Source organism: Tinamus guttatus, unplaced genomic scaffold, assembly GCF_059628265.1.
Source record: "Tinamus guttatus ecotype Peru unplaced genomic scaffold, ASM5962826v1 Tinamus_guttatus_pri_ptg000403l, whole genome shotgun sequence".
Taxonomy (NCBI): domain Eukaryota; kingdom Metazoa; phylum Chordata; class Aves; order Tinamiformes; family Tinamidae; genus Tinamus; species Tinamus guttatus.
In genome coordinates, this window is record NW_028288937.1 from 424,760 (window position 1) to 441,139 (window position 16,380).

The following is a 16,380-nucleotide window of genomic DNA, read 5'->3' on the forward strand; positions in this document are numbered from 1 at the left end:
GCTGCTGGAGGGACCACGGGTGGCTTCATCTGCCCCGGATCTCAGGATAGATCGGATCCGAAGCGAAGGCAGGAACCGTGTTTTGCCCACTTCCTACTGCTGCCGCAAACGTGATGATGCACCAAGGACAGCGGCATCGCTGCCCTTCCTTGGGGGGCAGCTCTCAGCTCCCTCCACGGGGAAGGAGGCTGCGTCGGTCCCATGGCTGCTGCACCCACAGCAGTGACGCTGCTTGTGCGTCGCTGCGGCCGGAGCGGAGCACAGAGCCAGGCCATCTGCACAGGGGAAAAAAAAAGATAGCAGACCTCCTGTGCCAGCACAGCGCAGCCCAAATAAAGGGTTTGCAGATGCTGCTCAGGCAGGATTAGGCCTCCAACGTGCTAAGTCTCGGCTCTCGCGGAGCGTAATTGCTGCTGCAATAAGCCCTGGCTCGTCCTTTCCTGAACCGGTCTCCCCACACGCTCCCAGCTCGCAGAGTTTTCTGCTTGTGTTTGCCATGTTTTCCTGACCAGCGCGAGGGCAGAGAAAAGCAGGAAATCTGCAGGTGCCACTTCTTTAGCTCTGCTTTCGCCTCGGCAAACTCCCAGCCACTCTTTACCTCATGCAGAGCCTAATGTGCGTTTGTGCACGAGGAGCCCGGCCATGAAGGCAGGGACAGGTAGCAGCATCACTACGTGGCCGTGCACGTACTGAGTGGTATTAGGAACTTTTCCAAATTGGGATTACTCAGATTTTAATAAAACCTTTTTTTTTTTCCCCTGAGCGGTTTCCCCGCTATGTTTTGGCCAGCAGATGAAACTGGAGGGGGTCCAGGTTGGCTGTCAGAGCACACACATGTGCCAGCTCGGCCCTGGAGCGATGCAGACAGCGACACGCCGGCAGGTGGGTGGTCACGGTGGCCTCCCCAGGCTCTGGGTCAGCAAAACCTCCCCTGCTGCATCCACCTAGCCCCAGTGAGCAGCCTTAAACATGCCCTTGAATTGTACAAAGGAGCTTTTCCAGGAGCCCTGGGGGAAGAGAACAACTTTCTGCCAGTGACTGCCCCTAGGAACGGGCCAGCTGCTCTGTTCAGGAGTGTTTCCAAACCTGTCAGTGGTAGCTCGGACCTTTAAAGTGGCTCAAATCAGTCACTTTCTGGCAGGTGGAGGCCACTGACTGGACCTGAGGATGCACAAGGGCTTTGCTTTGCCCTCCGAGCAGGCAGAGGGAAACAGCAGATGATCTGCCCAGAGCCAGGGGAAAATAATAACAATAAAAATAATCACTGCAGAGCATGAAAACCAAAGATACACCACAGTTTTATTGACGGGCGTGTAATAAATAAGTGATGGACAAAACAGGGAGAGCCACATTCAGGAAAAAAAAATAAAACAAACCCAGATCACTAAAGTGCTTTTAGACATAAATAAGACCACCAAGGAATGGCTCGGACATTACATTTTTTTACAAACACGTAACAAAATATTATCCTATGTCGGTTCACAAAGTCACTTAGTTGATCCCGGGTGCTATGGCTTGCTTTACAATAAAAGGTCAGTTCTCTTATGCATAGTATGTCAGAAAACATTCAGGCGTGTACAAAAAAATCATTGCATAAATAGAAATGTCCTTCCCTCTTCCCCCAGGCGCGAGTTAAGGGAGCTACACAGTGTAAATCCAGTGGTAAGGCTGTAGTGGAGGCTGGATCCTCGGCAGACACGAACCGACACGTCCGTCAGCTTCTACCCGCTGGAGGGCGGACTCTGCCGTGTTTAAAACCCTGTCGCTCCCTGGGGTGGGAGAGTCGCACGCCAGGAGCACAGGGAGCTGCCCTGGGGGTGCTGGATGTGCTTGGAGAAGGTGCCCACCCTTTGCACCCGCTCCCATCACGTCGCCGCTCTCAGCGTGGCCGGCTGGGAAGCGCTCGCATCCCAGCGGGAGGAAGGGAGAGGGAGGCTCTTTCCAAGAGCCTGTCCGTGGTCCTGTTTTCGCACCGCTTCTCAGGCCACATGCAGCCTCCCCTCACACCCTCCCTGGCTGCATCTCGGCTCTGCTGAGAAGTGAAGGGATGGAGTGGGGGGCAGTTTGAGAATGCCCTGAATCCTGATAAAAGTTCAGTCATTTGATGAAAAATATATATATAAAATCAGTAAGTATTCTCATCTTCCCTGGGAGCTGGGAGGCCTTGGCTCCCCGGGGGCAGTCCAGGCTCAGTGGTCCCCATCCTCCAGCTCTGCGGGGGGGTCTCTGTTGAGGCCCGGCCTCAGCACCACGTTCCCCTTCTCCTGCTTGGCCGTCCTGGAGAGGTCGATGGCCGCGTCCTCCGGAGCGTCCGCCGGGCTGCCGAGCGCGTCGCGGCCCCTCGGGGAAGCGGCCGCCTTCCCTTGGCGCTCCTCCCCGGGCCGCGGCTCTTGCCAGCCTCCCTCCGTCGGCTTCTCTTGGCTCTCGGCCTTGTGAGTCACCTCCATGGACTTCTTGTGCATGCCTTGCGCGGGGCAGGAGGAGAGCAGAGGGCACCACCTCAGCACCTTGGGAGCTCCAGGCCATTCCCACCCGTCCCCGTCCCTCGGCCACCGCGGCCACCCGCTCACCCAGCAGCCACGGGGCGCAGGATCCCACCAGGCCGCTCTTGGCTGAGTTGATGATGGACTCGGGCAAAGGGATGGAGTGCCTCACCATGGCCCCGTAGAGGCCGTACTCGGCCATCACGCTGCTCCGGCCCCAGCACTTCTCCCTCTTGCGCCACTTGGCTCTTCGGTTCTGAAACCAAACCTTCAGGGGTAACGCCAGGAGAGCACGGAGGGGTGGGAGAGGTGGAGGAGACGGCCCCCGCGGCCGGCACGCCAGGCCCGGCGCGCGCGCGAGGAGCGCGTGTCCAGGCCGGGGGCGGGAAGGGGGCACCAGGGCAGTGCGTGAGGAGAGGGGGTCGGGAAGGGCACACACGTGGGTGTTAGAGGGGAAGGAGGAGAGGGGAAGGGGAGCACACATTACACGAGGCTGCTCACGGTGTGAGAAGGTCCTCCCAGCCACGGGCACTGCAAGGGGGCCCCACTGCTGTGCTCACTCCCAGGGCCCCTTCGTGGGGTCACCTGCATCTCCTGAGCACAGGAGGTCACCCTACACCTCCTAATCCTGGAGCCCTCCTACATCTCCCAAGTCTAGGGGACCACCAAGCAGGTGCTGATGCTCAGTGCTCCTCTGCCCACCTTCCTGCCAACACTCCCGATCCATCCTGGGAGCTGCTCCACAGGGCAGGCTTGGGACCCCCAAGGCCACGGAGCCCTCCAAGGGGGTGTGAGGGAGACAGCTCTGCAGCTCCCACTGCTGCTGGCTCCCGGGGAGTTGGAGCCGAGCTGCTCCTGACGACAGGGCTTGCGGCAGGGCAGAAGGAGCTCCCCCTCGGGCAGTCTGTGGGTGCGTGGCGGGGGTCCTCAGCGGCCACCTACCTGTATCCTGTCCTCAGGGAGCTCCGTCTTGACGGCGAGCATCTCGCGCGCGTACACGTCGGGGTAGTGCGCCTCGTTGAACGCCTTCTCCAGCTCCTCCAGCTGGTGCGCCGTGAACACGGTCCTGCACGGGCCGGAGGGCAGCGGGCCGGTCAGCCCCGCGGGGACAGCGCCGCCCGCCCGCCCGCCCCCCCGGGCGCTACCTGTGGCGCCGCTTCTTCCTCTTGGCGGGCGCCGTCGAGGGCCGCAGCTCGCCGCCGTCCCCGGACAGGCTGTCCTCGTCTGGCGGCGTGCGGGGGGGAAGCGCGTTGGCACCGGCTGCCCTCGGCCGCCCCGTCCCGCTCCTCCCCTCCCGCCCCCTCGCGCCGGTTACCGGAGAGGCGCTCGCGGCGGCGGCGGGCGGCGGGCGGCGGCGGGGCCGGCCCGCGGGCGGGCAGCAGCGGCAGCGGCGCGGGCAGCAGGCAGGGCCCGCCGGGCGCCGCCAGCCCGCAGAGCAGCCCCAGCCCCAGCCCCAGCGCCGCGCCGCCCTCGTAGGCGCCGCCACCGGCGGCGGCGGCGGGGCCGGGGGGCGGCTGCAGCTCCGCCTCGAGCCCCAGCAGGTCGGTGATGGCGAAGCCCTTGGCCCGCAGCCCCGCGCCGCCCGCCCGCGCCCCCCGCTCCGGGAGGGCGCTGCGAACCGGCACCGGCACCGCCGCGCGGCCCCCCGACGGCTCCGCCCGGCCCGGCATCGCCGCCGCCGCCGCCGCCTGGCCCGAGCCGGGCGGGCACCGGCGCCCGCCGCCCCTTTTATCCGCCCGCCACCGGCCCCGGCTCCAATCACACCCCGGGGCCGCCGCGGGGGGAACTCCCAATCCCCCGGATTAGCGGCCAGCAGCGCCCCCCCCGCCCCGCCGGTCCCCTCCCCCGGGGCTCCTCGGTCCCCTCGATCCCCTCCCTCAGGGCCCTGCCCCGGGTCCCTCCCCGCGCCTCCCCTGCCCTCCCCTCTGTCCCCCGGGTCCCATCCAACACCCCCCCCCCACCAGTTGGCACCTGTCACCCTGGGTCCCTTCCCAGGACCCTTCCCCGTGGCCTCTCTGTCCCCGCTGCATCCTCCCCAGTGCCCCCCGCCAGTCCTGCACCCAGACGGGGCGTCCCGCCTGTCTGCTCCATCCCCCCGTCAAGCACCCTGGGCACAGGGACGGGGATGGATGGGGAGTCCATGGGGCAGGACCCTGCCTGACCCAGGTCCTGGTCCAGGGGGTGACATGGGGACTGCTGGGAGGCTCCTGGCCTCCTCGCTCCATTTTGCTCCCAGATTCTTGCACCTGGACTGCATTTTTTTTTCCTCTTATCTATCTATTTATTTATTTATTTACCCCTCCCTCCCCCTCCATCCTCTTCCCTTCATCTGTTTATGGAAGCGACTTACAACGGGCTTACACGGGCCGCCTGATCCCGGCCTTCCCGCCGTCCGGCCAGATTAAACGAGGGTCCCTCTGATAAAGATAATTACAAGGGGACTCTGCATTAACTTTGCGTTATTAAAGAAAGACCCAAATCTCCCCTTGCAAGCTGTTCCCGGGATTAGCGGAACAATAACTTTCATTTAGGATAATTGCCGTGGCCGCTGCCGGGCGCTCCGTTAAGGGCAGCGGGTGGCGGGGGGTGCTTGGGGATCTGCCCCGAGAAAGGCAAACGGGAGCTGCCAAGGGGGGACGGAGGAGGGGAAAGCAGGGGGGAGGTTGCACCCGCCCCTGTGCGATTCGGTGGGGACCTCGTGTGTCCTGGGCACAGGGATGCTCAGAGCATCAAGAGCATCAAGCGCCTGGGGCTGCCCTGCCACGGCGGGGGGGTCAGGACGGGACACCCCGGGGTCCCCCTTGGGCACCTTCACTTTTTTTCCCTGGGTGTTTTTGGCTGCAGCCGCCGCAGCGCTGGAACCGTAGACTTTCACTGCTGCCCCCGGGGGAGGATCTGCCGCAGTAATTAGAGGCCCTAATCCGGCCACCACCCACAACAAATTTCCTGCCTGAGCAGATATTAGTGGATAAAACCCTAATTTTTGACGTTGCCCCAGAATCAGCTTGATTTCAGCAGTTTATGCTCAGGCTGAGCTGTTGGGAGAGATGATGAAGCCTTAAATATGCATATGGCCTAGTCATTTGGAAAGTTTGGGGATAAAGCAGACATAATTGCTCCTAATCAGTTTATGAAACATAAAAGCCCAAACTGGGGAGAAAGCCGATAGATGCAGAAATAGCGGGTAAATCTGCGCGTGCTGGCCTGGATACAGCAGCGGTGCCCGGCCCCGGGGGATGCCATGGGCACCAGGGATGCTCCAGGCCCAGAGACAACCCTCCGGCACCAGGACCGGGACCAGGACCTGGACCGGGATGGGATACATGCCCTGCCACCCTTCAGCTTCCCCGGCCATGATGGAGATGGGCACCTCCAGCAGGGTTTGGGACAATAAATCAGTTAAAGGATATCTTGATATACGCTCATCAGATAGGATGATCTGGGATTAGACTAATCAGTAAATGTTTCTCTGCTCATTATTTTTCCGGGAGGAAGATTTTCCGCTGATTCTCCAACGCCGAAAGATTATTAATCGCTTAAAGAGCAGAACATCAAACGTCGGCCCCTGCTCTAATTTCCCCCGGGTCCCTCCCCCAGCCGCTGCTGCCACCAAGGGCAAGGCGCACGCGTGCCCAGGCTGGGACGCGGAGGTGGCACCCAGTGGCTCCGGGAAGGCTCCTGGCCAGGGCTCTGCTCGCCCCGTCCTGGGTGCTGCCCCATGCCGGGTGCTCCTGCACCCGCGCGCTCGGCTCCCCGCCGGCTTCCGCGGCACCGTGGAGGGGACACGGTGAGGTGGGACCGTCAGCAAAGGTATCGCAGGCCCCGGGTTAGGGGATTAGTAATGGGATAAGGCAGCTTTCACCTCCCAGCCCCTGCTTTAGATATGAATCAGGTCAATCATAAAGGAAAGTCGCTGCCATCTGACAGTTTCTGGCTGTTCCGTCTGGAAGATGCTCCCGGACACCGCAAGACCAGAGAGAGGGGAAAACCATGCAGCACCCCTGGAGTCCTGCTCCCCTAATTCCCCTGCATAGATTCCATCCTTGAGGCGTTTGCCTTTGATTAAAAAGAAGAGCAGTCGCAGTGGAAGCGATAGCTGAGCGCGCACGGAGGCCCAGGGCCGCACATCTGGAGTGCCACAGATTTAATCAAAGTGCTGGGAAGTGCCGCGCGCCGACAGCTGGCGCGCAGCTCCTCATTAACCGCTCGCCCCACGCGGGGAGCAGCGGCCGTGGCTGCTCCTTTAGGGATTGCCGCGGTTCCTTATTCTTCACTCCCTCGCCACTTTGGGGTTGTTTTCCCGATTCCCTTAGGTGTTTGTTGACAGCTGGTTGAAAGTAGCGGGAACAAGTGCCGGGAGCTGGGTCTGTGTGGGTGCTGCCAGGTCCTGGAAACACCATGGCACTGGGAATATCCACTCATCCAGGTAGCCATGGAAGAAGCTCACCTCAACAAGGAGAGGGCCAAGCATATGTGTGTATATATATATATATACACACACACACATATATACCTGTGCATAATATATAATATGTTATGTATTTTATGTAATTATATACCCTATAGGGACATATAATTACTATGGTGTCGTTGAGTGGACCAAGTGGTTTAGGAGAGCATGAGGTGAGGCACATCCCGCTCAAAGAGCTTAACTTCTTGGCTTTAAGGAGAATAACTGGGGCTTTCCTTCAGTTTAATCAGAAGGAATAACGGAGGTGGTGGTGCCCTTTCCTAGGCAGGAGGCCCGGGGCATTCCCTGCCACTTGGGGTCACCAGGCAGCACCCTGAGGTGACAACAGCTCTGTCCCTGGTGACAGGAGCCATCCTGGTGGCTGTGGCCAAAGTCTGACTGGACTGGACACATGCACTGGACGGGACCCTCTTCTCAGGGATTCCCACTCCTCCTTGCTGCTTTTCCGGTCCACAGGACTGTGGAAATGGCTCTGATTTCTTTTTTTCCTTTTTTTTCCCCTTTTTTTCCTGAGCAAAATCTATTCAGGCCTATGCAAAAAACAAACAAATAAACAAAATACAGAGGGGGGAAGAAAAGCCCCAACCATGTTTTTAAATAATACCAAAAAGCTGTAAGTATTTGTTCGGCCTGCTTGTTCTTACTGCTTTGGATCAGCCCGATTATTCAGGGATTCATTTTTATTTCTGAGTTTTATTTTTTCTCGTTTAACAGCTGCACATTAATAAAAACTCCATTTATTGGAGGATTTGGCTGGGATTGCTATAATAAAATAGAAGGATTTGTGCTGGGCACTAAAAGAACTCTCTGCAAAAAGTAGTGTTTTTCCAGTGATTAGGAGCGCCAGAACATATTGTTTTGCTGGGGAGCCCCGTCACTGCTGAGGACGGTGACAGATGTCTTGTGTTAATGTTGAATGATTAAATGCCATTTCTGAAGCCACTCCCTGGCCGTGGAGCCTGCTGCAACTTCACCCACACAATCTGCCTTCAATCTGTTCCCTCTGCTGCTATCATCCCATGGAGCCGGTGCTCACCGTGACCCGGGCTGCAGGCCACGTCTTGGGGCAACCTAAGATCAGGCAACGTGTGGGCACCTGTTTAGGTGGAGCAGGCGCCTGAGGTTAAGTTTGCTCTTGGGCAGCAAATGCGATCGCGGGGGTTGCTGTGCTTGGTGTCAGCTTTGGGGTGCTGCAGCACCACGGTCCCCAGCTGAACCGGGGCCCAGGAGCTGAAGGGAAGCACCAGACAGGCCCTTTTTTGCAGTGCAAAGTCGGAGCAAGATAGGGCCGCTCTGTGTTTGGAGTGGAGCTGCTGTCCGGGAGGAGAGGCCGGGCCGGCCGGCAGCCGAGTGGGAACGAGGCCCAACCGCCGCTCGCTTCTGTCCATGCGAAGGGTCGGCGAGCGGCGAGGCGCCTCTTCCCAAAGGCAGCTCCGCGTGCGGGGCGGTGATCCGACATCTGCAGCGCCGCGACGCACGCGGTCTTTGCAAGCCCCTCATCTGCTCGGCATCTGCTGCAGCGCCCTGCTCCGGTGCCGAGCCGCACGCACGGCGCTCCCGAGGCGCGTGCCGGGGACACGTCAGGCTGTTCCTGCACACAGAGCCGACGGCGGCGCCCAGGCGGCCGCTCACGTGCTCCCGCACGTGCCACCGCGCGCCCCATTGCTCCGCAAGGAAGGGGGCACTCGGAGACGGGCAAGGAGCGGGGATGCTCCGTGGAGATCCACCCGCTCCCTCTCCCGCGGGACGAGCGTTCCTGATGACATCTCCTCTCCAGGCCGGGCGCCGCAGCGGCGCTGGGCACGGGAGCTGAAACAACTCGGGCTGTGGAGGGTGAGATGGTGCCCAACAGCAAGCAGCCAAAATTGACTTATTTATCCCACGTCTTTAAAAAAAAAACCCAAAAAACGAAACCTGTTGTCACCAATTAATCCCTCAGCCCGCCAGGTCAAGTAAAAGCAGGTTACCCCCTTGCTTTCACTTCCCCCCCAGCCTAATCTGTGCGCTAAATTACAAGTTGATAATGGGTTCCCATTAATTATTGATTTTTCAGATAATACTTGTTAAAGTAGAATTAACGCTATTGTTCCTGAACAAATACTGCCCAAATACTGTGTTTAGCGGCCTTGTAATCAGCTTTACCCACTTCTCCTCTAATCTGATTGAAACAGATTTCCTACCAAATCTTTTTTTATCATTTTGTTGATATTAAAAGGTCACATATTTGTGCCGGCCCAAAAGTTTAATTTAAGTTGCTGCAATCGATTACTGTTCCGTGCTCCTATATATGAGCGTGGCTGTAATTTAGCCTGAAACCAAAGACGTGGGGAGAGCGAGGAAGGAGCTTTCCATGGCATTCGGGGAGTGCTGTTAGGCATTGCACATTTTAGCTTATTTTCCCGAGCCCTATATTATGAATCTGTTCATCGTAATGCCTTTTGACCTGCTGCATTTACTCCATCATAATTATCCTTTAATACTCTTATAAATGAACTTTTAGCTTATCTTCCATTAATTCTCAGAACAAGCAAAGCACTAACGTAACAAACAAAGCTATCTAAATAAAGTGTTTAACCCTTGCGCTGACTTTCCCTCCCCGATTGCTCAAAGGCGCTTTTAAGATATAGGCGGCTGAACTACACTGCCGCTCAAGAGATCCAGGGTGTTTGGGGAAGTTTAGCTCCTCTCCAAGCCACGTCCCATCCTACAACGCTGCAGAGAACAAACCTGATGAAGCCAGAGCAGGTGAGAGCATCACGGAGCTGCCTTGCTCCTTCTCCATGTTAATGCTCAAGTCATACTGGAAAACAGGGAAGGGGTAGCTTTGTTCCAGTTACTGTGTTGTCAAGGTTTGCATGGGATTACATCTCTGCCAGCACTGATCTGCAGCTGCGGATGGGCTGAGACACCGCAGGATGGACCGGGGACACCACCTGCACGCAGGGTCCTCCAGGGCCTTCGTAAGGGACAAAAATCACCGGCAGCCCCAGCGTCTCGCTGACTCCGTGCATGGGATTCACTCAAGGTCTTCTGCAGACAACAGAGCTGCAAACCTGCCCTGGTGGACCCCGATCCACCTCACGTCAAAGCGCGAGGTTGCTGGTCCTGGGAAGAGGTCCTCATCTCAGGATGACTCCACCATCCTGCTGCCCACAAATGCCTCAACCTTCCAGGAGAAGGAAAGAGTTCGGAGGCATCAGTGCTGTGATGAGAGGTCACTTCCTTGGTTGCAGGATCTCATTTTATAGAGCATCTAAACTGCACCTTGCCGGGGGGGACTTACATAGATTTTCATGGAAATTTGGTGACATTCAGTGAAAAGATATTAGCGTGCACAATGAGAAAATACCTAATTCTCCCAAAGAAGGTTTTATGCCCGTATGTGCATCTAGAATAACCTGGAAGGGTTAGATTATAGCTATTAATGCCATACAGAGCTTTAAAGGAGATTAACTCAGGAGTTTTGCTTTTAAAGGTGTACTGCTCATGAGTCTAACCTCACTACAGTAATAGATACTAAATTGTAATAAAAAGGGTTCACAGCCTCGGGCTGCACTATAAGACAAGATGGCCACCGTGGTGGATGTCCCCATATAAAAAGGTCTTAACACACGGCAGATGAAACAGCCGCCGCCTTCGGTCCCGGCCCATCCTATTTTCTCTCTGATATTATTTGCCCTCCCCAAATCCTGTTACGGTCTTTCACCCAGTTTTGAGAGCGAAATGATGGTTCTTTCCAAGCAGCAGGGCTGAGTCCTCAGCTCTTGTGAACTGTCTCAGCTGGGCCAGCTAATGGGACTGCGCCGACTTACGGCGGCCGCGAACCTCATCGCCCCCACGCTTCACGTGGAACAGACTCCTGAAGATTAGTGTTTAGCTCTAAGACTGTCATGTTTTCCCTGTAAAGAAATCACCCTGAAAGCATTTTTTTTCCCTATGCAGTTTTTAAGAATCCAATCCTCCCTTGTAGCTTAAGAGGAAACAATTTCCTGATTACCACCGAGTCAAGGCCAACTTGAGAAATTTTGTATTTATTTCCTGATAACATAATCCATATTCCACACATTTTGCCCTGTGAAATATACTCCCGTGTAATACGGTGGTGTTAATGGCGCAGAGTAAAATCGCAAGCTGGTTTGAAATGAAGAGATTTTGGAGGAAAAGATACCAAATCACATAATGCAGCTCCATAATCATTCGACAAAAAAAGGGAGTCGTTTATCCGATTATTGTTTTGGTTGCATGTCCTTAACAAAATGCAGCGGTTACCAGTTCTTCCAAAGCATTTGGGCCTTATTCTCTTTATTGGGAAAGCTTCTTCTTTACCCCTGAGCTCCTCAGATGTTGGGACTCTCAAAGGTATGAGATGTGGGATCGCATCCTTACCTGCTCTAAGCTGTAGTAGCTTCACCAAAATCATTGCAAGAATGAGTACAAACCAGCAGGCAGGAAATGGAGAACACTCATTTTGGAATATAAAGATACCATGGAAATATGTGAATAAGAAAGTCAAAGAACTTAAGAAGGAAATCTGTGTTTTTACCGTCACCAAACACAAATATTGCTCGTTAGTTTTAGTGCAATATATTATCTGTTAGCTTTAGTGCAATATATTACTTGTTGAACTACCATTCATGGTTCAGAATATGGCTTTGTTTTATAATTTGCTAAATTTTTGCTCATATAGGACTTAATTTGTAAAGAATTTGGCAAAGCTAGCATAGCACCAGGGAAATCCTGCTTACCATTGTCTTAAAGAAAAACAAATAAGCCCTTTACATGGCATCGCAAGTTGGCTCAAAGAATGTGACTGTACTGATAAAATAATACAACTTCTCAAATGAATTTGATTTCATCTTGTCAAGCAGTCTGCTGTAGAAAGAAATTAGTATTAAACAACATTGATGGTGCCCATATGAACTGGGCTTTAATCTATTTAACTGCTAAATCCTCAAATCAACACCAAATGATTCAGCAGTTCCACAGTCTCCTCAGCCAAGAAGTACTGGGCTAACCAATGAGGTATAGAAAAAAGCATTAAATCACCAGCAGCAGCATTTGCAGGAGACTCAAAAATGAGTTGAGTACTGAACAGCACAGGCGACAGCTCAAATATGCAAACAAATCTGCGCATGTCCAGAAGTGGATTTTTTTAGAATATATATTAAAAAAAAAAAAAAAAGAAGCTACAGCAAGTCTATACCTTTGTGGGGAAAAAAATGAAATAAAAGACTGAGAGGTAACACTTGGGATGTTATCTGAAAATAACTGAAGAAAATGTTGAAAAAACTGTTGCGGTTGGAACATGTTCTCCTTCTGAAGTGAGATCCATCTGGATAAGGAAGAAGGGGCACGTTTTTCACCAGGTGTTCTCCAATATAATTTACAGCAGCCAAAATAATGTGCTGCTCTTGGTTATCATAGCTATGAACAGCCAAGGTAGACACTATGACAGCTGGGAAGCCCTGCACAATACAGAAGCTGTAGCCTTGTCTTCCCTGCTCTCAGGCTTGTGGGTCACTCAAAAGCCCCCAGGAGGTCTTAGTGAGGATGATAACCTGATCTGAGCATTGAGGACAACTCCCTCAGCTCATCAGGCGGCTGAGAAGCCAAGGAGCAGTGGGGCTCTGCTGGGCCACCCTTATCAACAAGGAAGAACTGGTTGAAGACGTGAAAGTCCCGTTGCAGTGACTGCGAGGTCGTCAAATTCAAGAATCTGCAAGGAGGGAGTAGGGCCAAAAGCAGGATCGCAACTCTCGGCTTCAGGAGAGCAGACTTCATCCTGCTCATAGACCTGCTTGGAAGAATCCCATGGGTTATGGCCCTGGAAGGAAGAGGGGTCCAAGAGAGCTGGCTGATCTTCAAGGATCACCTTCTCCAAGCTCAAGACTGGTTCAACTCAGCCAGCAAATTCGGACCAGAATAAAACTGATGTCATGAAACCAGCCCAAATATATTTTGCCTAGCAACTGAATGGAACACGCTGCTGAACCTTCTGAAATTCCAGCATGGGATTTCTTTAGAAATTAATGAATGGTTTGGTTGCAGAACTGGGGACACATCAGAAAGTGTGGAACACATGCATCAGTGGCGCAGGATGAGCTGGTGGCTCTAATACATTTTCTTTTTTCAAAAAAGAAAAAGCTCTTAAATGATCAAAAAATTTTGTACAACGCATGTCCACATGTCATCATTATAACAGTAACTACCCAGAGGCTTCAAACCCCCACACAGACCTCACCAGGAACTGTTCTTTTCCATGCAGGGCCTCTCTCTGTTGCTTCCCTGCCCTCAAGAGAAGCAAGAGCTGCACATCGGGGGGGAAGGGCGTTTGACCAAATTACCTTATTTATTCATGGCCCTTTCTGAATAGCAACGATAATAAGAAACCCCGTGGGGGTAACGCAACTAATTTGCGTGCGGAGCTGCAAAGGGGCCATTTGCAAGCTAATCGCCCCCACCTCCCCGCCGCAATATGCCGCGCAGACGGGGCGGCCGCGCGCCGGCGCCGCCGACGTTTTTGTCCGCGAACGGCTGCCCGGCAAGAGGCGGTTGCAACGTTTTCGGGGCACACAATGGGCTTGCTCAAGTGTGCGACTATCTCGGCCATCGCGGAAGGCAGCTCTCCCGCCCACTCCGGGCGGCGAAGGTTTGTTCTGCCCGCGTCCAGCTGCCGTGTCCTGACAGCAAAATGCCGGGGCCATGTGCAGGACAAAACGTTTCTTTTGCCTTATTGCTCCTGCCAGCTCGGGAGGACGCAGCGAGGAGCGGCAGCATATGGGCCTCAAGGGAATTTCAGGCATTTAACAAACATTATATTCTCCATAACAAAACAGCAATATTTGGGTACTTAGGTCACTCATGTAACTAAATTAAATTCCCCAGGCAGTGCGGGCCGGGATGCTAATTGGCTTGCCCCGTGGCTTTTCTCCCAGGAAACAGATTGGCCCATTTTTCAGGCTCCTGGCTGTTAACTGACTAACGCAGGGAAGCCCGGCAGGGCCGACCATCTCGTTTGGTAAATGCAGACCCCACTCGTTCAGGAGGACAAGCGAGAGGCGAGGTGGCTTCGGCACACGGGCTGGTGCTGGGTCAAACCCAACTCGTTTCTCATTCCTTTATGTCGGGACGGCAAGGGAAGGTTTAGCGCAGCTTTGGCCGCTCCGCTGGGATGCCATGCTCTCCGAACGCCCAGATGTCCTTTGGGAAGGGCTTCCCTCACGGATGTAGAAGGCCACCCAGCACCTCTAATAAGCAGGAGGCTGCAGATCCAACTCTCTGGCTCTTTGGTCCTTAAGCCAGGCAACCTCTGCTACCTTTGGGCAAGTCCTTTTGAGCTTGCTTTGGCTGGGCTTTGCTTCCCTCATGGGCCAGAGAGAACAGCTCTAGGGGCAGGCGGCAGCTGCTGGTGGCCAGAGCAAACTACTCAACAAAGTTATGCTCAGAAAATTCCATGTACAGGCCCCTTCAGGCTATTTCAATTACCCTTCTGCAACTGATGAGCTTTCTGAGTTCACTAGCTAAGACAAAAAAATAATGCTTATAAATTGAGAGTTATCCTAAAGTTTTCAGGCCTTGATTTAGTTTGCTTGTCCAAGGAAGACAATATTCCTTCTCCGATATTAGAAATACTAGACAATATTCCTTCTCCAGCTCCTGAGGCATAAATGATTGAAGGTCGACACTGGGCTGTCACTGTATTTAGTCATGAGCAGTTGGCCCAGGTTACAAAAACAAACAAACAAAACCCCTGAAAAGACTCCCTTTCTTTCAAGGTGCATTATGTTTACTTTGCAACTAAATTTTTGGCATCTCCTAATAAACGAGAGATTCATTGTTTGTCAGAGGAAAAGCGAAATTCTGGATCATTCCCCCTTGGGAGGCTCTAAGCATTCGTCACTGATGAGCAGGGTCATGCAAAACCACACGGAGCAGCAGCAGTGGACACGCAGTGACCTCCTCTCCAAGAAATACTGGGACAAGGAGGGACCCCGAGGACGGCTGGCAGGCCCTCAGGGGAGGCCTTCATCCAAGAAGGGAAAAATACTGCACCCAAATCGAATGCAGACATTTAAACTGAATGTAACTCTCTAGATACAATGCTGCACTTTTTTTTTTTAAGCTACTCTAAATTAAAGTCAGTGTTTCTCTGATGTTTTCCTCTGCAACACTGATCAGCAGCCAAGATAAATACGATGACAGCAGCTGTGGACAGCTATTTAAGTCTCCTTCCTCAAAGCTTAATTAAGGTCAGAGCTAAGAGTGTTAAAAGTTAAAAAGCCAAAGTCTGGCAGACACGACAGCTTCACAGAGCAAACCCATAAGGCTGCGTCTCAGTCTTTGGTCTCTTCGGCTCCTCTCGTTCCTCAAGCTGAACAAAGGCTGTGCTGCCACAGCCTGGGCCCACTGTGCACAAAATGTTTTCTAAAGCCATGTGCTTTTTTCCCCACCTTCTCATGAAACCAGGAAAACAACCTATTTGTGAAGTGCAAAATACATGGAGAACATAGAAAATAAAAATGGGAGTTTTCCTGAGTTAGATGATACTTCTCTGTGTCCTGCCTGCGTGAGTGAGGACATGGTAGTGGGAACTGTCCCACAGCAGGGTTGGTGTAACTGGTAGGGTTGTAGCAGCAGACATTTGGTTTCCAAATCTGCTCCTCAAGGCCATTCTGCCAGCCTTTGCACCTCGTTGGGCATATATCCACATGTGCACAATGCCACATGTATCCTTGCTGGGAGCAGGGGCAATTCCATTAAATCCAGAAGCTTTTTTTCAAAAATCTCAGTCATTCACCAAATTTCACCATCAGCCGAGGCTTCAAGCGATTCCTTCTGGATTGACTAGCTGCAACGGGGCAGAAGTGCAAGGAAAAATAAACCCACATATCAGATGATGCTTAAGTACTAGTGGGGCATGGTAGTGCTGTTTCCCCAGAATGCCTAAATTCAGAGCAACTCAAGTGCAATGCACACCAGGGTCCTACCTGCTGCCCTACTAGTAAAGGGCTTGAAAATCTTATTGTATTTTTTCCCTCGTGTTTTTTTTTTTTTTTTCCCAAAGAGTTAACTGTTTTGCATATTAACACATATGTGCAAGTATTTCCCTGCCTAGAAAAGCAATAACAACAATTTTACATCTTTTCTTTGAAAGAAGAATCAATTCAAGTTTTACTGCCACTGTCCAAGGCACAGGTCAAACACAGAGGTGGGGGGCAAAATTTAGAAATGGTCCTCTCATGTCATTGCAGACAACAGGCACTCACCTCAGTATAACTGACTAACAACTAGGCCATTTCCATTCATATTTCTAGTTGGTGTAACCTATTTAAGACATGGACGCATAATATAGGTCAATTATGTAGGTCATGAAAAATTTCTGGAGAACTTCAGCCTGTAGGGCACCTAAAACACCACGTTGAGGCA

General features: G+C 53.3%; 1 protein-coding gene across 1 annotated transcript; it reads right to left on the reverse strand.

Moving 5' to 3' along the window:
• Nucleotides 1-2,189: 2,189 nt before the first annotated feature.
• VSX1 (visual system homeobox 1) lies at nt 2,190-4,153 on the reverse strand. Its single transcript, XM_088531261.1, has 5 exons — nt 3,799-4,153; nt 3,629-3,707; nt 3,426-3,549; nt 2,571-2,751; nt 2,190-2,464 (listed from the first exon to the last, which is right to left on the reverse strand). Exons 1-5 carry the CDS (start codon nt 4,151-4,153, stop codon nt 2,190-2,192), a joined length of 1,014 nt encoding a protein of 337 aa, XP_088387387.1.
• Nucleotides 4,154-16,380: the final 12,227 nt, after the last annotated feature.

Bases quoted from the DNA above. Each gene is read 5' to 3' on its own strand.
- VSX1 (XM_088531261.1), bottom strand. From the start codon at position 4,153: ATGCCGGGCCGGGCGGAGCCGTCGGGGGGCCGCGCGGCGGTGCCGGTG. The intron at 3,708-3,798 runs GTAACCGGCGCG...GCACGCCGCCAG, and splicing joins CCGCCGCGAGCGCCTCTCCG to ACGAGGACAGCCTGTCCGGG. The intron at 2,465-2,570 runs GTGAGCGGGTGG...GCCCCGCGCAAG, and splicing joins CTGCGCCCCGTGGCTGCTGG to GCATGCACAAGAAGTCCATG.